General features: G+C 43.9%; 1 protein-coding gene across 1 annotated transcript in view; it reads right to left on the bottom strand.

Annotated features, from left to right (window-relative positions):
* DOCK3 (dedicator of cytokinesis 3) overlaps window positions 1-20,512 on the bottom strand; it is a 566,279-nt gene that overhangs the window by 405,518 nt on the left and 140,249 nt on the right. The window contains exon 6 of the mRNA XM_054976377.1: window positions 10,399-10,495. Coding sequence (XP_054832352.1) covers window positions 10,399-10,495 — 97 coding nt within the window. The remainder of the gene's footprint in view (window positions 1-10,398; window positions 10,496-20,512) is intronic.

Below are 20,512 nucleotides of genomic sequence, written 5' to 3'. Positions count from 1 at the left end.
CTAATTTCCCATGCAAACAAAGTGATGCTCAAAATTCTACAGCAAAGACTCTTACCATATATGGAATGAGAAATGCCAGATATTCCAACTGGATTCAGAAAAGGAAGAGGCACTAGAGATCACATTGCAAATCTACGATGGCTAATGGAACATACCAAGGAATTTCAGAAGAAAATCAGCATGTGTTTTATAGATTCCGGCAAAGCTTTTGGCTGTGTAGATCATGAAAAGCTATGGAGAATCTTAAAAGAAATGGGAGTGCCACAACACCTGATTGTTTTGATGTGCAACCTGTACTCTGGCAAGAGGCTACTGTTAGGACAGAATATGGGGAAATAGAATGGTTTTCAATTGGCAATGGTGTCGGACAAAGATGCATATTATCTCCCTGCCTGTTCAATCTCTATGCAGAGTATATCATAAGGAAAGCTGGATTAGATCTAGAAGGTGGAATGAAAACCAGTGGAAGGAACATTAACAATTTGAGATACACAGATGACATCACTTTACTGGTAGAAAATAGTGAAGACTTGAAACAACTACTGATGAAGGTTAAAGGAGAAAGTGCCAAAGCAGGATTACAGCCGAACATCAAGAAGACAAAAGTAATGACTACTGAGGAATTACACAATTTTAAAGTTGACAATGAGGAAATTGAAATTGTTCAAGATTTTCTATTCCATGACTCAAACATCAACCAAAAGGGAGACTGCAATGAAGAAATCAGAAGAAGATTGAGAATTGTAAGAGCAGCTATGAAGAAGCAAGAAAAGATCCTCAAGGATAAAGATGTCTCTCTGGGAACCAAGATCAAGATCATCCAAACTATGGTGTGTCCGGGGTCAGCAGCCCAGCCCCCGGACTTGCCGGGAGGCAGTGGCGGGGGGCAGCCGGGAGACAGCAGTTCAACTGCTTTGACTGGCAAACAGAGCCAGAACCTGCCTGTGCCAGGGGGAAAGGCCAAGGCCCCAAGGCCTCAGAAGACGAGAGGAGACAAAGGGAGCCCAGCTAGTCCCACCCCCCTGGGGAAGGAAAGGGGGCTAAGCAGAGCAGAGGAAGGGGGCCAGGACAGCGTGATTGGGGACCCAGCAGTCGCCCACACAGAGTCCTTACCTGAAGAGAAGGAGCAGCAGCCCCAACAGCCCAGAGCCACACCCCAGCTAGAGGATAGTAGCCTGGCCCAGGAGATGCCAAGAGCCAAGCCCCTCCAGGTGGAGCTGCTGGAGGAGCTGGGCAGCCAGCCAAGGGGCCACAGCTGGGCCTGCCTTCAGCAATCAGCTCAGCCAGGGAGGCCTGGCAGCCAGCCAGGGGGCTGCAGCTGGACCTGCCTTCGGCAATCAGCAGAGGCAGGGAGGCTTGACAGCCAGAGAACAAGGCACAGCTGGTGCTGGTCAGTGGAGCCAGATCAGCTACCCCAGCTGCAACTACTTGGGGCAGCCCAATACCAGGCTGGAAGGAGGGCGGGGCAGAGAAAGGAAGCCCTATAAAGGATGGCTGGGAAGATCTCTGGGGAGGGGGAGCAAGGATCAGGAAGAGAGTGGCACAGGTTTGGCCAGAGGGGGTGAGTGGCACAGGTTGAGCAGACCAGCGAGTGGATTGAGAGGGAGTCTGGGTGATGTATACCACCCCTCCTTTCACAGAGCAGGGTCCTGCAGCATCCCTGGCACCCCGCCCAGCGGCGGCTGTGGCAAGCCCTGATATGGTACTCCCCATTACTATATACAGATGTGAAAGTTGGATGGTGAAAAAAGCTAACAGGAAGAAAACTGATTCATTTGAAATGTAGTGCTGGAGGAGAGTTTTACAGATACCATGGACAGCCAAAAAGACAAATAAGTGGGTACTAGATCAAATTAAGCCTGAATTCTCCCTAGAAGCTAAAATGACAAAACTGAAGCTATCTTACTTTGGTCACATCATGAGAAGACAAGATTCTCTGGAAAAGTCAATAATGCTAGGAAAAGTGGAAGGCCATAGGAAAAAAGACACAAAATTAGATGGCTTCTCTCAATAAAAGAAGCCACGTCCTCCAGTTTGCAGGATCTGAGCAATTCTGTTAATGATAAGACATTTTAGAGGTCTCTCATTCATAGAATTGCCATAGGTCAGAGGCGACTTGACGGCACATAACACATACACACATTCTGCAGCCAAGAATGACACTGTGTAGATGAAAGTGTTTGTTTTTTATTTCATTATACTGGTATTTGTTAGTATAGGTAAGATTGAGAGATGCTTTCCTTCTAGCCCTACAGGTGTCAGAGACAAACATAGCAACATAACAACACTTAACTGGCCAGCTGCTAACTACTGCTAACTGCAGGAGTCATATTTTGTTTTTAAGAGTTTTTTAAGAGTTACTCTTATTTTGCTATGTCTGTTATAATTTTTTTTTCCCTTTTGAAACTGTAAACTGGACCCTGGTGTTCCAGATTAAAATCAATATCAAAGAAAGGAATGTTTAGTGAATTATTCACATTTATAGAAACATTCCCTAACATTGTTAAAAGTTACAACAATTTTAAGTTAGTTTTATTACACAATAATAGTTAACCAATATTTCTATAATTAGATTAAGTATCAAACCTGTTAAAAGTATCTTTTTATTTTGTTATTATAGTTTGATTCTTTAAAATATTAACCAAATCTTTTTGACCAGTCAAATGGCCAGCCCTTCCGAACACCATTGCACTGACTAGATCCAGACCTGCTCAGCTTCAGCTAGACACACTTCATCGTATTTCCTTCATACAACGCCCAAGACCATCAGAGAAAGTGCCTGCTGCATGCTTTCTCCTCCAAGTTGTCTACAGCCAGATTGCCATAGAGATTGTGTGACAAGAGATTTCATTTGGCATTTCTTGGATTTTGAGGTCTCACTTGAGCCTCCCTATTTTGGGATTTTAAAAAATCCATTGTTTTACTGTTGAGTTTTTCTGCAATCCTGGAAGTTCTCTTAGGTTTGCAGAAACCCTTCTGTGTGAAATTTTTGATCAGCACTCTGAGACCAGTTAGATATATGATGCAGCAATAATTGATTGACCAACATTTACAGAATATTTCCAAATTTTCAAGCATTTCTATGCCCATTACACCCTGTGTAAAAGATTCAGTGATGAGTTTGGTTTACATCAACTCACCTACTAGTGACTATTTCACCCAAAATATTTTACTGTGATGATTTTATGTACATATGCTATTTTGTCTGAAACGTATGAAAAATAAAAAAGCCACATACCCCAAATCAGCATGTGTACAATTACTAGAATGTTCAAAATACTTATTTAGTTGCTTAAGTGTGTTTAGCCATTCCAGTAATCATCTTCATAATCCAATCCATTTTATTTTAAAACTATTTTTAACATACTAATTTATTCTGTTTCCAGATCTATCATATCATTGGTAATTACCTGGGACCATACAGTGAATCATCTGTCCTCACTAGTAATTCTAAGACTTTTCCCTTTTGTCTGCTTTTTAGGGACCCTCACATTAACTAAACCTTTTACCTACGCCTATATTCTTTTCATGATATATGACACTTTGAAAAGATATGATCTTCTAATAAAACTGCAGTATATCAATGATTCTGCCTTAAAGGATAATGGAAGATTTGTATTCACTTACCATGAAGCTTCCTTTCTCGGCAGTTCAGGAGTGAGGCAGTCCATACTTTTGGGATATAGCTCCTCCTCTCCAAAGGCAGGGTCAGTCAGCTGATTTTGATCCCGGAGGGGAGGGGCTTGTCCCTGGAATCACCAGTCCGTTCCCAAGCCCTGACTCCCCATCACGATACCAAGAGGGAAAATAATAACTCCCCTCAATTTTTTAAAAAATAAATAGAAAGGTCCCTCCCTTGAATCCACTGGGAGGAAGACTATCGTCCTTTCATCCAATCCTAGAAGCCACCCCCCAAGAAACTTGGGTGGGTAGGACTGCCATACTCCTGGACCACGAGAAAGGAAATTTCATGTTAAGTGAATACAAATCTTCCATTCTCCAGTGGTCCTAGGAGGGAGGCAGTCCATACCTTTGGGACATACAAGAGCAGTGTGCCCCAGGGTGGGTAGTCCAGCTTCCAGGCCTAGAGAGTGTGTTGTAGTACCCTCCTGCTGAAGGTTGTCTCTGGGGAGGACAACTTATCTATCCTATATTTCTTGATGAGAGAATATACTGATTTCCATGTGGCCACCTTATCTATTGTGTCTAACGACTAAAGGATTTATAGGATACCTATACCGTTGCTTTGCCCCCTGACATCTAAGGGCACCTCCAAACCTCTGGCTTGACATGCCAGAATTATGTACCCTCTGCTTTACCTACTTAGCCAAGAAAAGGACACTCTCTGTCTGAAGGAGGACCTCCTGAAGACACAACTAGTGTCCCAGACTTGTGAAAAACTATTTAGTCCTGCCCAAGTGGAATCTCACATCTGTATGTATATCAAGATAGTGAGATTCTTTTTTTTTCTCATGCTTTGGATTAGGTTACAAGGAGGGAAGTACTATCTCTTCTGTCCTATGAAAACGTGGAGTTCACCTTTGGAAGAAAGTTGGTTCTGTTCATAACTTGCTCTACCATCTTGAAGAAAAGGGCATGGATCTCGATCTACTGCTAGTGCCTATCTACTGCTAGTGCCATTCTGACACTTGTCTAGCTGATTTTAGTCTCATCTGAAAGATGGCTTTAAAGGTCAATTCCTTTAGGGAACATGAGGTCATAGGCTCAAAGCATCTTTTGGCTAATGCTCTCAATACCAGATTAAGATTTCACGTGGGGAAAAAACAGCCAACCTTTGGAAGATTCAACGAGGTCCCCTTTTAGAATCTATTGCCATGTGGGTGATATATAAGGGAACGTCCCTTCCTAAAACCTCTAATTGTTGGGATGGTCACTACCTATTGTCTAAGAGTGCTGGTATTAAGACTTTTCTTCAACCCCTCTTGTTTTTTTTTCAAATTTTTTTTATTGGATTAGATTATAATATTATTCAAAACATACATTACCCCCTTATAAATCTTTTTCTAACCCCCTCCCTTTCCTCCCCGCTTTTTGTTGACTTCCAACAGTTTTCCAACCCTAAGTCTATCTTATTATTTAATTACGTAATATCTCATATATCCTATTATACACACCTTTAATACTCTTTTCTCTAAGCTTATTTAATCTCTACTAAAAATACTCTATAATATAAATTTCCCTTTGGATGCCTCAATTAAACCACATATCCTACATAAAATAATACTAGCATAATAATATATATTAGCAATCAAGATATTAACAGATATAAGTCCTTTACATTGTCCCTAATAAACTTTTCCATCTCCAATTCAGATCTGATGCGCTTTTTAACTCCTCCAAATTCGAAGGACAGCCCTTCTGGTATTTCCCATCTGTATCTTATCTTCATGTCCTTCAAGATCTGGACCAAGTCTTTATATTTTTTCCGATCCAACAGCACCGATCTGGGCAATTCCTTCATAATAATCACCGCCTTGCCGTCAACCTCCAATGGATCCTGAAATTGTTTACTCACAATCATTTCTCTTATATTTCTAGTCGTGAATTGCACAATCATATCTCTTGGTAATTTCCTCTGGGTTGCAAATCTTGAATTTATTCTGTATACCACATCTAGGAAAGCCGCAATTTCATCTTCCTCTTTCCCCAGGTATCCAGCCAAAACTTCTATAATCTGTTCGTGGGCAGATTTTCCCTCAATTTCCGGCAAAGCACGAAATCTCAGTTGTTTCTCCATATGTTTACTTTCTGCTACAACCATTCTGCCTCTCATCCTCAGTTCGCTGCGTGTCTGCTAAAGTGTCCATTGCATTTTCTACTACATTAACCCTTTGCTGTGTGGCTTGCAGTTCATTTTGTATTTTTTCCGTACCTTTCGTCAGTTCCGCCAATTCCTTCTTGAGTGTCTCTTTAAACTCCTTCGCCATCACCTGTATCATATCTTTAACTTCTTTATTTCCTTCTGAAACTTTTTTATAGACTTTCAATTGCTGCTTGCCACTCCTTTTTCGACATCGTGGGGCTGGCTTTACCTCGCTCCCACGAGTCCGCTCTTTTCCTTAACTCCGTGGCGTTTAATTTTGTGTCCTTTTACTTTTAAAAGTCCCACATTTATTTCTTAAAAAACACCTTTACACAGTCCAAAATGTCGGGCGTCTTTTCTCTATGGTTATTTCAACTCTACTTTCAATCCAAGATGGCCTACTTCCTCTTCCGCTGAAGCCACGACCCTTCCCTTCTTCAAAATGGCGTTCTTCTGCTTCCTGTCTCATAGAAAGGGCTGCTTCTCTCCAGCTTCTCTATCGTTCTGACGTACTTCCTGTTCCTCTGCCCCACACAGCAGTTCTCGCGATGATGAGGCTTTCCCACAGTCCACTATCTCTTTCTTCCCACAGGTATGTAAACAATTATCAACTTTCTCTGCTAACTTCGTTATACATAGTCCTTTTAAAAAAAAAATTCTTGCCAGAGTTTCCCCTCGTTACAGTCAACCTGCGGCAGTTTTTAAAATCACTTTAATACTTTGCTTCTTAAAGTACTCAGTCCCGTTTCAAGAGATAGTAGTCTTTACCTTCTTAGTCGTTTTCTCGGGTTGTAATCACTGTTTCAATATTCAATTCACTTCAAATCCCCTTGTCTCTGTATGAAGCTTGGGTATGAGGGTCTTATGCCAACCGAATTGGCTCCAAGACTGCTGCAGAGATCTTGGCAAAACCTCTCTTCGGGTGGGACCTCAAGGGACAAGAGGGAGTCCGTTGCGTAGGACCCCCCCTCACCTGAGATCAATGCACCCTCAGGTTCTTGAGCGTTCTACCCCTGTTCTCCGCCTGAGAACAGTTGGCTACGGGCAAATCCTCGCCCCTCTAGCCTCCAAAACAGCAGCCTGGACAGCTCAGCTCTTAGAGCTGCATTAGACCTTCATGGATTCCAAGCCGGAAGTCCCTTCAACCCCTCTTGAAGGAAAGATAGTAACTCCCTAATTAGCCCCAAAAGTTGACATGTCTCTATCCATGCACTCTTCTGGGAACTTGGTAGGAATTTTTATAGACTCTGTGGAATTCTTCCACAGAACATAGTACCAATTATACCTTCTGCTTAGTCCAACCCTATTAGCTGTTTGTGTTCGACCTCCACACTGTGAGGCTTGTCAGAGCTGGTCAAGGGTGTGGTATTGATCCCTGCATCAATGGGCCCTCCTTCAGTGGAGGTGCCAGGGATCCATGCTTGAAAGATTCTTCAGTTTTTAAGACCATGTCTTTTTGGACCTGAAGGATGTGTGAAGGCAGCTTGCTGCTCACAGCATCTATCCCTATGGGTTGAGGGTTTCTTCTTCTTGCGCCTTGCCAAAAACTGTGGTAGACCAGTTGGGGAATCTCTCTGGATAGCATCCATTCTGCTTGGTTTATTACTCTCTGGCTTAGCCAGTCCGCCTCAGAATTGTCCTCTGTATAAACATATACCTGTGGGAAGATTCTGAGATTCCACCATATCATGTTTGATGGCTCCGAGTTCCAAAAAGTCTACTCTGTTGATCACATGTCCTTCAGCCAGATGCCCTATGCCATTCTTCCTTGCGTGTGGGGTCCCCATGCCCAAAGATATGTCCATGGTCATCACTATTATCTTTGGTTCCCTGAGTGGGATACCATCATGAGACTTAATGAGGTACAGCCATTGGTTGTTTTCCTGTTTGAAGATCTCTGGCAACTCAACTATCTTGGACTTCTTGTGTTCTAACACCTCATGGTATGGCAACAGGCATCTCTGGAGTGCACAGGCCTGGAACATTGCCTCTTGAAGGACATCCTGATAGGATACCCTACAAGGGATAGATGTTCATGCCCCTAACCTTGTGGAAGGGAGACCTGTACCAATACTTATGTATGCAGATGATGCCATTCTCATCTCACAAACTAGAATTGGGTTAAAACGTGCTTTGAAGACATTTATAAAACAATGTGAGGATGAATTACTAAATGTAAATTTTTCAAAAATGAAGATTATACACTTCAGTAGAGCAAATAAGAAATACAATTGGAAAATCAATGGCCAGAACATCGAACAAGTTAAAGCTTATAAATATTTGGAGGTAACCTATGCATATAATGGCAGTCCATCGGCCCATATAACCTCTACAACCAACACAGCAGAGAGAAGCGTCAACGCTATCCTCAGATTCTTTAGAACTGAAGGTGCAGGTGTAGTTCCAGCAGCTTTAAAGCTCTTCTCTGCTAAAGTACTGACCCAACTTACTTATGGGATGCAAGTAATTCTAAGTAGCAACAATAACTATACGGAGCTAGAGAGGGTACAATCCAAATTTCTCAGAGCACTGTTTTCTGCACCAAAATGTATGCCCAATGTGGTCCTAAGACAAGCGGCAGGGATACCAAGAGTAGAATTGAATATCTGGAAAGCTGTAATATGTTATTGGTTAAGAATCCACCTAAAGCCTACGGGACTGATCCCTCTATTCTTAACTTCCTCTCCGTATCCTGATTGGTCTATTAGGATAAATTGAGATCAATTGGGCTATCCCCAGAAAATCTTTTGGAAATGGGTCTAAGTTAAGCCAAATCTATGGTTCAACAATGCTTGGTTGACATAGAGGCCCAAACAGATGGAGCACTCTTACCTAGTAAATCATGGTCTGGATTTGCCGCAGCCCCATATCTCTCTAACATTATGCACCAAAAGTACAGATGGGCCTTTTCTAGAGCATGTTTTGATGCCTTCCCTTCTAACGTGTTGCAGGGAAGGTTTCTTCGCAGGCCTATTCATCAAAGATGTTGCATATGCCCAGAGAAGAAAGTTGAAACCATTGCTCATATTCTCTTACATTGTAAATTGTATTCCGAAGAGAGGCAGCAGTATATCCATTACTCTCCAAGTTTAAATCTTTGGATAATCATTTGGAATCTTCAGATACTGTGCTACTAAAATATTTGCTGGAAGATACTAAGAAAACTGTATCCTTGACAGTAGCAAAATATTGTTTTTTGGTCATAAAAAAGCAGAAGTTTTTAACAAAAGGAGAGATTGAAGATAGTTTTATCTTTCAGGATTTATTATCTGCAGAGTATGATAATAGTTTTAACTAAATCTGTTCTCACTTTCTTTTTATACTTTTGCTACTCCTTTCTCCTCCCTCTTTCCTTTCACGGTCTCCATTTCCCGCTGGGTCAATCTTACCACAGTTCAGTTGGGGCTGCCGGGATTGGAGCAGTTCCTCTGCTGCTGCTGGAGTCTGCTCCTTCCAAGCCTGAGAGAGTTCCCAATAATATGGGTCTCCATGACAGGCTACCGCGGACTAAAACACAGCACCCTCTGGCCGTCTGAGGGGGGTTCCTCCCAGCCGGAAGGTGGGGAACCTCGGTGAAGTTTTGCAGTTGTGGCTGTGGAACCTAGGAGAACCTAGAGACCTCCGGCTTCAACACTTGCCATCGTGCCAAGCAAAACAGGGGTGAGGTAGGGCAGTAGAGGCCTTTCCCTTCCCGTGCAAGCTTCTCAGCCTTCCTAAGTACTGGGATTACAAGCACGCACCACCATGCTCGGCTCATTTCTGGCAGTTTCTTCTTCACCAGGATCGCTGCACTCTGCAGAGTGTTGCTGAAGATGTCCTGCTCAGATGGCAGGGCCAGAAAGACTGGTGATTCCAGGGACATGCCCTTCCCCTCTGGGATCAAAATCAGCTGATTGACCCTGCCTTCGGAGAGGACAAGCTATATCCCAAAAGTATGGACTGGCCCACTTCTAGGACCACTGGAAAAAGTCAGATTAATTGAGCTTTTACATCATCAGATTGTTTATAATCATACAAGAAGTCTCTCCATAAAGCTTAAATATTCCCTGTTGCTATATTGTCAGTTTAAATATTTTATTAATAATCACTACTACAATTGCTTACTTCCAACTATGTAAAAGGATTCATGCATCCAAAATATCAAGGTGATATCTAAAGAATTCTAATCGAAAAATAATTTCCTTAAATAAGGATTTTCAGGATATCTTTGCATTTACTACTGCCTTTAAAACAGCTTTTTGATAAAAGTTATTAATAATCTATATGCATCAACATGATTCACATTTAAGTCGCACCCTTCCTCCAAAAAGCTTGGAACAGTATATAAAGATGAGTGATCCTACTTTTCCCCATACAATAACACAATGAGGCAAGTTACACTAAAATGGGAGGGGGGGGATGAAAAGAGAGAGAGACAGATATTAATTGGTGCACACCACTGATTTAAATTCAGGCTTCCCAGTCATCATTCACACATCATTCACAACCCTCTCACGCATACGTCAGTGAGTTGCATGTAACTATTATACCACTACTACTTCTATGATATGTTATTCTTATTTTTAATAACATACCACATATAGCTGCTTCCAGAGGACAGCCCATTCCTGGAGTGTTGCTGTAACTTCAGTGATAACCGAATCTTCAAGTGGGACAACAGTTTCATACTGCCTGTAAAATAATGAAAATGTTTAAGCAAACTTCGATAATATTTTTATAAAGTTAAAGGACATTTTGGAAAAAATGCAATATAAACTTGTTAGTTCAATTTTCCCCTGGATTTAAGGAGTAACCAGAATGATCTACTCATTTATACAAAGGCTATACAAGAACAAGAAAGGCCATTCTCAGAGTATGGAGAGAAGTTCCTTCCCTTGATGCTGCTGTGAGTGTACATCATGCCTGCAATGAAGAGATTCTTTTCCTTGCTAAAAAGTGCCCCATTTAAGAACCACTGAAGAAATAGCATGCCTTTCAAGTTCCATGACCAAGAAAAATGCTAGAGAATTCAATGTAGGACAATATGAAGTTTTTTTCTCTTCAGTGTCTCTGTTGTTCCCAGGCAGGGTTTATACTAATTAAGCTAATTCTTGAGAGGACCAGTATGGGAGTAGACTTTCCCCAGTCCTGCCAAAGCCAAACTCCATGAAGGAAAACTGAAACACTATAAAACTAGATATTTTATTAATCCACAGTTCCTCCAGTGGAGATTTGGAAAATTATTGTGCTGGAAATGCACTATATACAGCAAAATCTAAATAAGGAGTGGATTTTGAGCAGTCCCAATCCAGGAAGCAAGGATGACTTCACCCCCACTGAAGAGAAGAAACTTTCATGGTAAGTCCAGTGTTTCATTCACTGTCAGTGCATTTGGGGGTTATGTTATCCACCTCTTGGATGCACAAGAGCTAAGCAATGTCAGGAGGGAAGGAACTCAGGATTAACGATCTACCACCTGCTGGAGTAATCTGTACCTTAAGGCAGCTAAGTTCGAGGCCACCTTGTCAATCTTGTAATGCTTAACAAAGTTGGAAAAAGATGACCAGGCAGCTACCCTGCCTATTTCATCAACAGGGGCATTAGATGAAAAGACTACTGATGTTGCCACTGGCCAGGTCACAGGAAAATGCAATGCTTCGTATGCCTTAAAAATACATTGTCAAATCCACAAGGAAACAGTAGCCTTAGAAACTCTCTTTCCCAACAGCTGAGTGCTGGGAGACACAAACAAGGCATCTGAGCATAAAAGAGGTGCTGTCCTCTTCATAAAACAATGCAGAGCTCTGCAGGCATCTACCTTGTGGCACAATTTTTCTTTTTCATGTACCAGGTTCAGACAAAGGAGGAAAAAGACTTGCTGATTAACATGAAAAGAAGAGCTGGCTTTTGGGAACAAAGAACAGGTCTAGTTGGAATAAACTTCCAACAGTAGATGACTGGTTAATGAAAATGTTGGAGATAGCGGAAATGCCAAAACTAACGGAGTTGCTGAGGGATAAAACGACAGCCAACTTTGGAAAGACCTGGAAACCTTTCATGGACTTTCTGTATGTAAAAGAGAAGTCAGAGTTAATGATTTGCAGATTCAAAAATTAGATTTGTAAGGCAGGCAATAAATAATAGGCTGAAATATGGAAAAAATGCAGATATCTTCACAGTAAAGTCAAAGTTACATACTTAGTAAAGATATGGATATTACGGAAGAGTTATTGATTATGCAATGAGTTTAAAGAAGTTTTGTAAAATGTTCAAAATGGTATGTCTCCCTCGATGCTCTTTTTCATTCATTCTTTTTGTTTGTTTTTCATGTTTATGTTCTTGTTTCTTTATGTGAATTTTTGCTTGTCATCTGTTGTAATAAAATAAAAAATAATATATATTAAAAAAAAGAACAGGTCTAGTTGGAAAATAAGCACATCCTGCTGAAAGGTATACCTCTTCTCTCACCGATAGAGCTGACAGTTCTGATATTCTTCAAGCTGAAGTAATTGCTGCAAGGATGGCTACTTTCCAAGAAAGTAACTTTAGTTCTATTTTCCTTATCAGCTTGAATGGAAGTTAAGTCAAGGCCTTCAGTACCTTGTTCAAGCTCCAAGTAGGAAACCTGTGGCAAACAGGAGATAAAAGAGTTGTTCCATGCATAAACTATCTGAAGAACCTGTTGGAAGAGAGAATTTTGTCACCGTTCAATTTAAGAATAGACAACAGTGCTGGTAACTGCCTCTTCAGTGTGTTTGGACAGAGAACCTGATGCAGCCCATCAAGCAAGCCACATGTTAGATTTGATCTTCGGGATGGAGATTTCTGTGGATCTGACTGAAGCAGTGTTGCAGTCAGAGCACTTCGTCCTGAAGGCTCGCCTAGGCACACCAGCCCCTCCCTCCTTCCAGGTAGGTGGTGGACAGATTTTTGATTGCCCACAGAGACTGATGGATCCAACTGGTTTTCAGAATGTTCTACGGGATCCAATGCCCCCTGGTGTTTCATTGGATGTGCTGGTGAAGGACTAGCATGGCTGTCTCTCTGAAGTCATCGACAAAATCACTCCCCAATGTACTCTTAATTCCCAAGCCGTTAGCTCCTTGGTATATTGAGGAGCTGTGACAGATGAAATGGGAGCTGAGATGGCTTGAGCGAGCGTGGAGGCAGGATTGAAGAAAAGGGGCAAGAACATCTTATAGAACATTTATGAAAACCTATGAGATGGCAGTAAAAGGGGTTAAGAAGGAATTCTTAGCCACTTTCATTGCATCCGCAAACTCATACCCAGCACAATTGTTTAAAGTAGTTCAGTCCCCGTCTCGCAGAGAGACCACCCAAATTTTGAATTCAAGTATTAGCTGCAAGGCTTTGGGGAGCCACTTTGTGGGTAACATCTTATCTCTCCACCGTGACCTGATGGCCACAGTCAATACATTGATGGAGCTGGAGGTCCCTTGGCCATCTTCTGGTTGTGTGATAGATCAATTCAGTCTATTCTCCCAGGACAAGGTTGACATGATCCTGCAGGTGGTGAGGCCCACCACCTGCCCCTTGGACCCTGTCCATCATGGCTGGTGAAGGCCAGCGCTGATGGACTTCAGGCTCCTTTGGATGCCATTGTTAATCTCTCCTTCAGCTCTGGAGATTTTCCTGGAGCACTGAAAGAAGCGATGGTGCAGCCTCTCCTGAAGAATCCATCTTTGGACCCCACTGCCCCCACCAAATATCACCCAGTTTTGAACCTCCTGTTTCTAGATAAGGCGATTGAGCAGGCAATGGCAGAACAACTGCAGGCATTCCTGAAGGATTCCATCACCCTGGACTCATTCCAGTCCAGTTTCCAATCCAGTCATGGGATGCAGACAGCATTGGTTGCCTCATAGACAATCACCACAGGCACCTGGATCAAGGCAGGTCAGCACTGCTAGTATTACTGGATCTTACAGCAGCATTTGACACAGTCAATTACAATCTTCTGACCCACTGTGGGGGTACGGAGAAGCCATACAGTAGCTGATCTCCTTTCTCCACTGTCAGGGACTGAGGGTGGCACTTGGGGAGCAGCTATCATCATGCCACCTGTTAGTTTGTGGCATCCACAGGGGGCAATACTCTCCCTGATGCTGTTTAACATCTACATGTGCCCTCTCACCCAGCTGGTGCGGTGTTTCGGGTTGGGTTGTCACCAGTATGCTGATGACACCCAACATTATCTGATAATGTGAGGCTTTTGGAGACTATTTTGCAGATAAGATCTTGTCACTCTGCTGGGACCTGTCCACCATGGTTGATGCAGTATGTGAACTGGAGGCACTTGGCTGTCTTCAGGGTTGATATTAGATCAGTTCAGGCCACTCTCCCGGGATGAACTAGACAGAGTCCTGTGTGCTGTGAAATCTACTACATGTCCATTGGACCTATGCCCATCATGGCTGGTCAAAACTGGCGATGCTGGGATTCGGGTCCTGTTAACTGACATCATTAATCTTTCCGTGAGTTCTGGGGTTTTCGCAGACTCATTGAAGGAGGCAGTGGTGCGGCCTTTTTTAAAGAAACCATCATTGGATCTTGTTGATCCAGCCAATTACCTCCCAGTTTTGAATCTTCCATTCTTGGGTAAGGTAACTGAGAGGGCGGTAGCGGAACAATTGCAGTTATACCTGGATGATGCCTCTATCTTGGACCCATTCCAGTCCGGCTTCAGGCCTGGCCATGGTACAGAGACAGCTCTGGTCGCTTTCACAGATGATCTGCGGAGACACTGGATCAGGGCGGGCCGGCACTGCTGGTACTTCTAGATCTTACAACAGCATTCAACATGGTCAATCACGATCTCTTGACCCACTGCCTTGCTGACGTGGGGATTTGTGGGAAAACCCTGCAATGGCTGAGCTCCTTCCTCTGCAGTTGGGGACAGAGGGTGGCACTTGGGGAACAGATGTCCACCCGCCATTGTTGGGTATGTGGCATCCCTCAGGGGGCAATTCTTTCCCTGATGCTATTTAACATCTATATGCGCCCCCTCACCCAGATAGTCTGCAATTTGGGGCTGGGTTGTCACCAGTATGCGGATGACACCCAGATGTATCTGTTGATGGATGACCAGACTGACTGTGCTCCAGATTCCTTGGCCAAGGGTCTTGAGGCCATGAAGATATGGCTATATCAGAGTCACCTGAAATTGAATTCCCTGAAGATGGAAGTTCTGTGTCTGCGTCGTGGAGCAATGGGGTTGGGGACCCAAGCTCCCAACCCTCGACAGGGTAAATTAAAGCCTTCATTGACGGTGAGAAGCCTGGGTGTGACTTTGGATGCTACATTTTCAATGGAGGCCCAGGTCACAACTGTTGCCAAGTCTGCCTTTTTTCATCTCCGACAGGCCAGGCAACTGGCACCCTATCTCTCATCGTGGGGGAACGGTGAAAAGGGAGAATATACTTCCTCAAAAGCACTGATAAACAACAAGAAGAAAGGAAGTATGCCAAGGAGTGACTCAGTACAATTATATTATCTGTACCGCACTACTATTAAATCAATATATCTACATTGAGTTTTCAATTATCTACAGCAAATCAATTATTGATTTGCTGTAGATAATTGAAAACTCAATGTAGATATATTGATTTAATAGTAGTGCGGTACAGATAATATAATTGTACTGAGTCACTCCTTGGAATACTTCCTTTCTTTTTGTTGTTTATCACCCTATCTCTCATCCCAAGACCTGGCCACAGTAATCCATGCAACAGTCATGTCCAGGCTAGTTTACCGCAAATCACTCTACGCTGGACTGCCCTTGGGCCTGACCCGAAAGCTACAATTGGTCCAGAACACAGCAGCACACATTCTTACAGGAACACCTTCTCAAGCACATATCCATCCTGTGCTGTGCCAGCTGCATTGGTTTCCAGTGGAGTTCCGGATCTGGTTCAAGGTGTTAACTTTGGTGTTTAAAGCCCTCCACGGACTGGGACCAGCATACCTACGGGACCGCCTCTCCCATTATGTCCCTTGCAGGGCACTCCACTCTGTGGACAAACAGCTTCTGGTGGTACCCAGCCCGAAGGACATCCATCTGGCCTCCACCAGGGCCAGGGCTTTTTCTACCCTGGCCCCAGCCTGGTGGAACGTCCTCCCACTGGAGATCCGGATCCTGTGGGAGCTATTATAGTTCCGCAGGGCCTGTAAAATGGAGATCTTCCACCAAGCCTTTGGCTGAGGACCAGCAGGTGTCCCCCCTTATTCCATCTAAGATCACCACCTCTTCTATGACTGCCCTCGGCCATGCGTCATATGCTATCACCTATGCAGGTTTTTGATCAGTATCTAAAGTAGCCTATATATAATGGCGTTTGGAGTATTTTAGTGACAGTTTTAAGTGTGTTTTTATAGTTGATGATTAACTTATTGTATTTTATTGATGATGTGAGCCACCCTGAGCCCATTTGTGCAGAGGGCAGGATAATATACAAACAAACAAAGGGTGGCCAGCCGGACTCCGCCCCAGATAATCTGACCAGGGCTTTGGAGGCTGTGACTGGATGGTTGAAACAGAGTCAATTGAAGTTGAACCCCATGAAGTTGGAGGTCTTGCACCTGGGCTGTGGACAGTTGGGTTTGAGGATTCAGCTGTCAGCACTTGAAGGGGTGCCGCTTGTACTGGTGCTGACACTGTAGAGTTTGGGCATGGTCCTGGATGTCTATCAATGGAGTCCCAGGGCATGGCAGTTACCAGGTCTATGTTTTTCTATCTTTGTCATGTCAGGCAACTTGCTCCCTATCTGGAGTGCTGCGACCTAGCTACAGTGATCCATGCAATGGTCATCGCCAGGCTGGATTACTGTAACTCACTCTACGCTGGGCTACACTTGGACTTGCTCTGGAAGCTACAACTGCTCAAGGTTTTGTTATTAACCTTTAATGCCCTTAATGGACTGGGACCAACATACCTGTGAGACTGTCTCTCACCCTTTGTTCCCTAGAGAATGCTCCCGTCAGCAGAAAAAACAGTTATTGGTGATCCCTGGCCCCAAGGAGATTTGCCTTGCCTCAACCAGGGCCAGGGCTTTCTAGGCCCTGGCACCCACCTGGTGGAACACTCTGTCTTTGGAGACCTGAACCCAGAGGGACCTATTGGTGTTCTGCTGGGCTTGTACGACAATGATGTTCCGCCAGACTTATGGGGGTTGAGGCAGGCAGTTTCTCCAACCAGCTTCCCACCAGTGGGGAGGGAAGACACGTTGCCCTCCCAAGTCTAGGTTGTCATCAGGTGGATGGCCACCCTCCGCCATGGGCCCTGATATTTAGAGAAATAGAGATGCATGGTGAACAGCCTAGTTTTTTTTCCCTTCACTGTGGGCCTATTTGTCTATTTGAGAGTAATACCTGATCCCTTCTTAATGCCTACACAGGCCTCTTCAGGAACAAGCAGGCAGACTTCTCTGAGGTCAACTAAGGTAAAAAAAAGGTTGCCTTGATGGAGACCTTCTAGAACGGATCTTAGGAATTCCATTCAAAATTTGCATTTGACTATTGTCTTGTTGAGAGTCTTCAAATCCAAGATTGCTCTCTACTCCCCTGATTTCTTTGGCACCACGAAAGGGACAGTATATACTCATTTGAAGAGCTGATCCTGAAGCACTGGTTTTATGGTTCCAATCTGCAAGAGATATGTTATGGCCTGAGACATCAGGGAGTTTTGTAGAAAATTCCTGAATCTGGTAGAAGGGACAAACTTGAAGGATGGGTGGTTTACAAAGCTTGTAACTGGAACCCTGTGATGAGGAAGACTGGAAATGTCAGGTGAGCTGACAGTTGCAGTGCCTTTTACAGTGCCTGCTGTCCTGCTCTCCCCACTTGGATTTTTCCTATGGCAGAGAGGGAAATTGCCATGGCACAAATCCCTGGGTGCCAGGTGCTGCTTGTGAAATGAGAGTATTAGGCAGGTATGGTAGCAAGGGCATTCAAGGGACATATCTGAAGCCCTGCTGCAATCAGTCAAAGGCATTCAGAAAAAGCAGGAAGACACTTTATGGAGGAAATGATGGCATTCCCATTACAGTGGGAGCTGCCCTGAAAGAGCTGGTGCAGCTATACTGCTTTGAGTTGCCGGCAAAGGTGCTCAGGCACCAAAAAATGAGGCCATTTCCACCATTCTGCTAGGGAAGCTACCTCAACCAACAAAGAAGCAGGAGCTGACTCAGGAAAAGCCTACACATCTGTTCCCGCTGAGACCTTGGGGGGAGGACTAGGAGACCTCATCAAAGCATCTGAAATCTGAGTGGGCAAAACTAGAGCCTCAGCTCTCACTGGGCCTGAGAACAAATGCAGGGGCAGAGATCCCTGGGCAATCCTAGCCAATTGTCATGACCTCATGCCTGGGGCAACAATGGCTCAGCCTGACATGGTTTGGATGCATTTTTCTGTGAGGAACCCACCCTTGAAGGGGTCTTGGCCTTCTTCCTCTTGATCACTGTGGCTAAAAGTTTTAAGGCAGCTGAGGCAGCCATTGATTTTTTTTACTTGCCTTTGGCATAATAAACAGGGAAATATTTTTTTCATATTTTTTGCCTACAAGACAGAGCTGGCTAAATGAGACTTGTCTGGAACAGGCAGGACTATGGACTGGGGAAGGTCACCCCCCCCCCTACACTGGTCCTCTGAAGGATCAGCTTAATTAGCATAAGCTTTGCCCTAGAGTGAGTAAGATGCGTATGTCAGAGGATGATAACTTCTCCCCACTGAAGGACAATACAAATTCATGTCAATTCAAGGGGTGTGCAATTTGGTATTCCTGAATAAAATATATATCAGAACATTACTTTCTATCAAATAATACTGAATAATACTGGTAAAGTATTATTTAGCACAAACGGATAAATCTGGATAAATTAGTATATACTGAATACTGGATTGCCAAATATACCTAAAATATTCAGGCTTATCTTGGAATCACCACACTGTTCATTTTAAAGTTGGCTGGCTTCTCCTGTCTTGTTTTTCCCCAGGCTTCCCCCCACCCCAGGCAACAGGGGAGAGGGGAGAGAGAGGCACGATGTAGGGTGAGTGAGTGAGCAAGCAATAGGTGGAAGAGCTCTAGTTGTTTGGCCAGTAATGGAGATTCTTTGATGGGAGACCATTTTTCAAATTCTTGCAAGAACATAAAAGCAGGCCTGGCTCCGTTTTGGACTCCGTTTTGGGTGAGATTTCTGGAAACTGTGCTGTGAGTGCTCTTTAGCCTCTGATGGCTCTGGGAATCTGCCTACCTGCTGCTGCCTGGCTGGAGGATGATGCAAAATGCTGTTTTTTTCTGTTTTAAGGGGAAAGGAGTTGGCCTGGTGTTGAAATGGGGAGCAGTAGGGTAAGAGTGGGGGAAAAACAGGGTTAACATACCTGTAACTTATGTTCATCGAGTTCTTCTGTGCTGACACACATGGGACTGCGCAGGCGCAGGCCAGCCGCCGGAAGATTTTTTCATCACTTTCCTCAGCTCCGAAGGGGCCGTTGGGCGCGCAACTCAGCGACCGTTTCCCACCCAAACGGTCACGTGTCCAATGGCGACCAACGGCCCCTTCCCTCAGTTCATCCTTGCCGCCGCTATCCCACACACAAATTTAATTCTCCTTGTAATAATTCTTAATTAACAATTTTTTTTTGTAGTAGGAGTTCCCAGCGGGGCAGGAGGGAGGGATGTGTGTCAGCACAGAAGAACTCGATGAACATAAGTTACAGGTATGTTAACCCTGTTTTCATCTTCGTTCTTCTGTGCCTCCACACATGGGAGAGTACCAAGCTTCACACAATAAGGAAGGTGGGGTGAAATCCAACTCAATTTTATTATGTACCAAAAATATTAGCACAAGATAAATAACTTGGTCAAGAAACATTAGAGTTGTTCAATAAACTATATACGTATATACACATACAGAATTTCAGTCCCCATCATTGGAGCAAAGCATTCAAGTGTACTGTCATGCAAACAAGGAGTGAAGGACAGCCTTGGCCACAGCAACATCTTGCTCTGCATTAACATCCATAGCATAATGTTTTACAAATGTGTCCGCAGACGACCACGTAGCTGCTTTGCAGATGTTGACAAGCAGCACACCCTTGACAAGCGCTGAGGAAGCTGCCTGAGAGCATGTGGAGTGGGCACTGACCCCCAGTGGACAATCCACCCCAGCCAGAGCATAGGCTTTAGAAATGGCCGACACTATCCATCGGGACACTGTTTGGGACGATGCCTTATGACCCTTGTCCTTACTTCCAAAGCAGACAAAAAGATGGGGACTGCTACAGAAGTCTTTTGTCCTGTCCAAATAAAAGGCTAAGGCCCTCCTCAAATCTAAAGTATGAAGGGCCTTTTCCCCTTTAGAAGATGCATTCGGAAAGAACACAGGTAACGTGATCTCCTGCGACAGGTGGAAGCTGGATACCACCTTGGGCAGAAACCTTAGGCATGGCCGCAGGACCACCCTATTCTTATGGAAAAGAAGAAATGGGGGGTCAGCCTTGACTGCTGCTAACTCGCTAACCCTTCTAGCAGATGTTACAGCCACCAGAAACACTACTTTGTAAGACAGTAAGTCCAAAGGGCATGTAGCTAACGGTTCGAAGGGAAGCAGCAACAACCTAGATAGTACTAGGGAGAGAGACCATTGAGGCACTGGTGGTGACACAGGCGGGTAAAGATTAAACATCCCCTTT

Source organism: Eublepharis macularius, chromosome 4, assembly GCF_028583425.1.
Source record: "Eublepharis macularius isolate TG4126 chromosome 4, MPM_Emac_v1.0, whole genome shotgun sequence".
NCBI lineage: Eukaryota > Metazoa > Chordata > Lepidosauria > Squamata > Eublepharidae > Eublepharis > Eublepharis macularius.
Note: the sequence above shows the minus strand (reverse complement) of the source record. Positions and strands in the feature narration are given on the sequence as shown.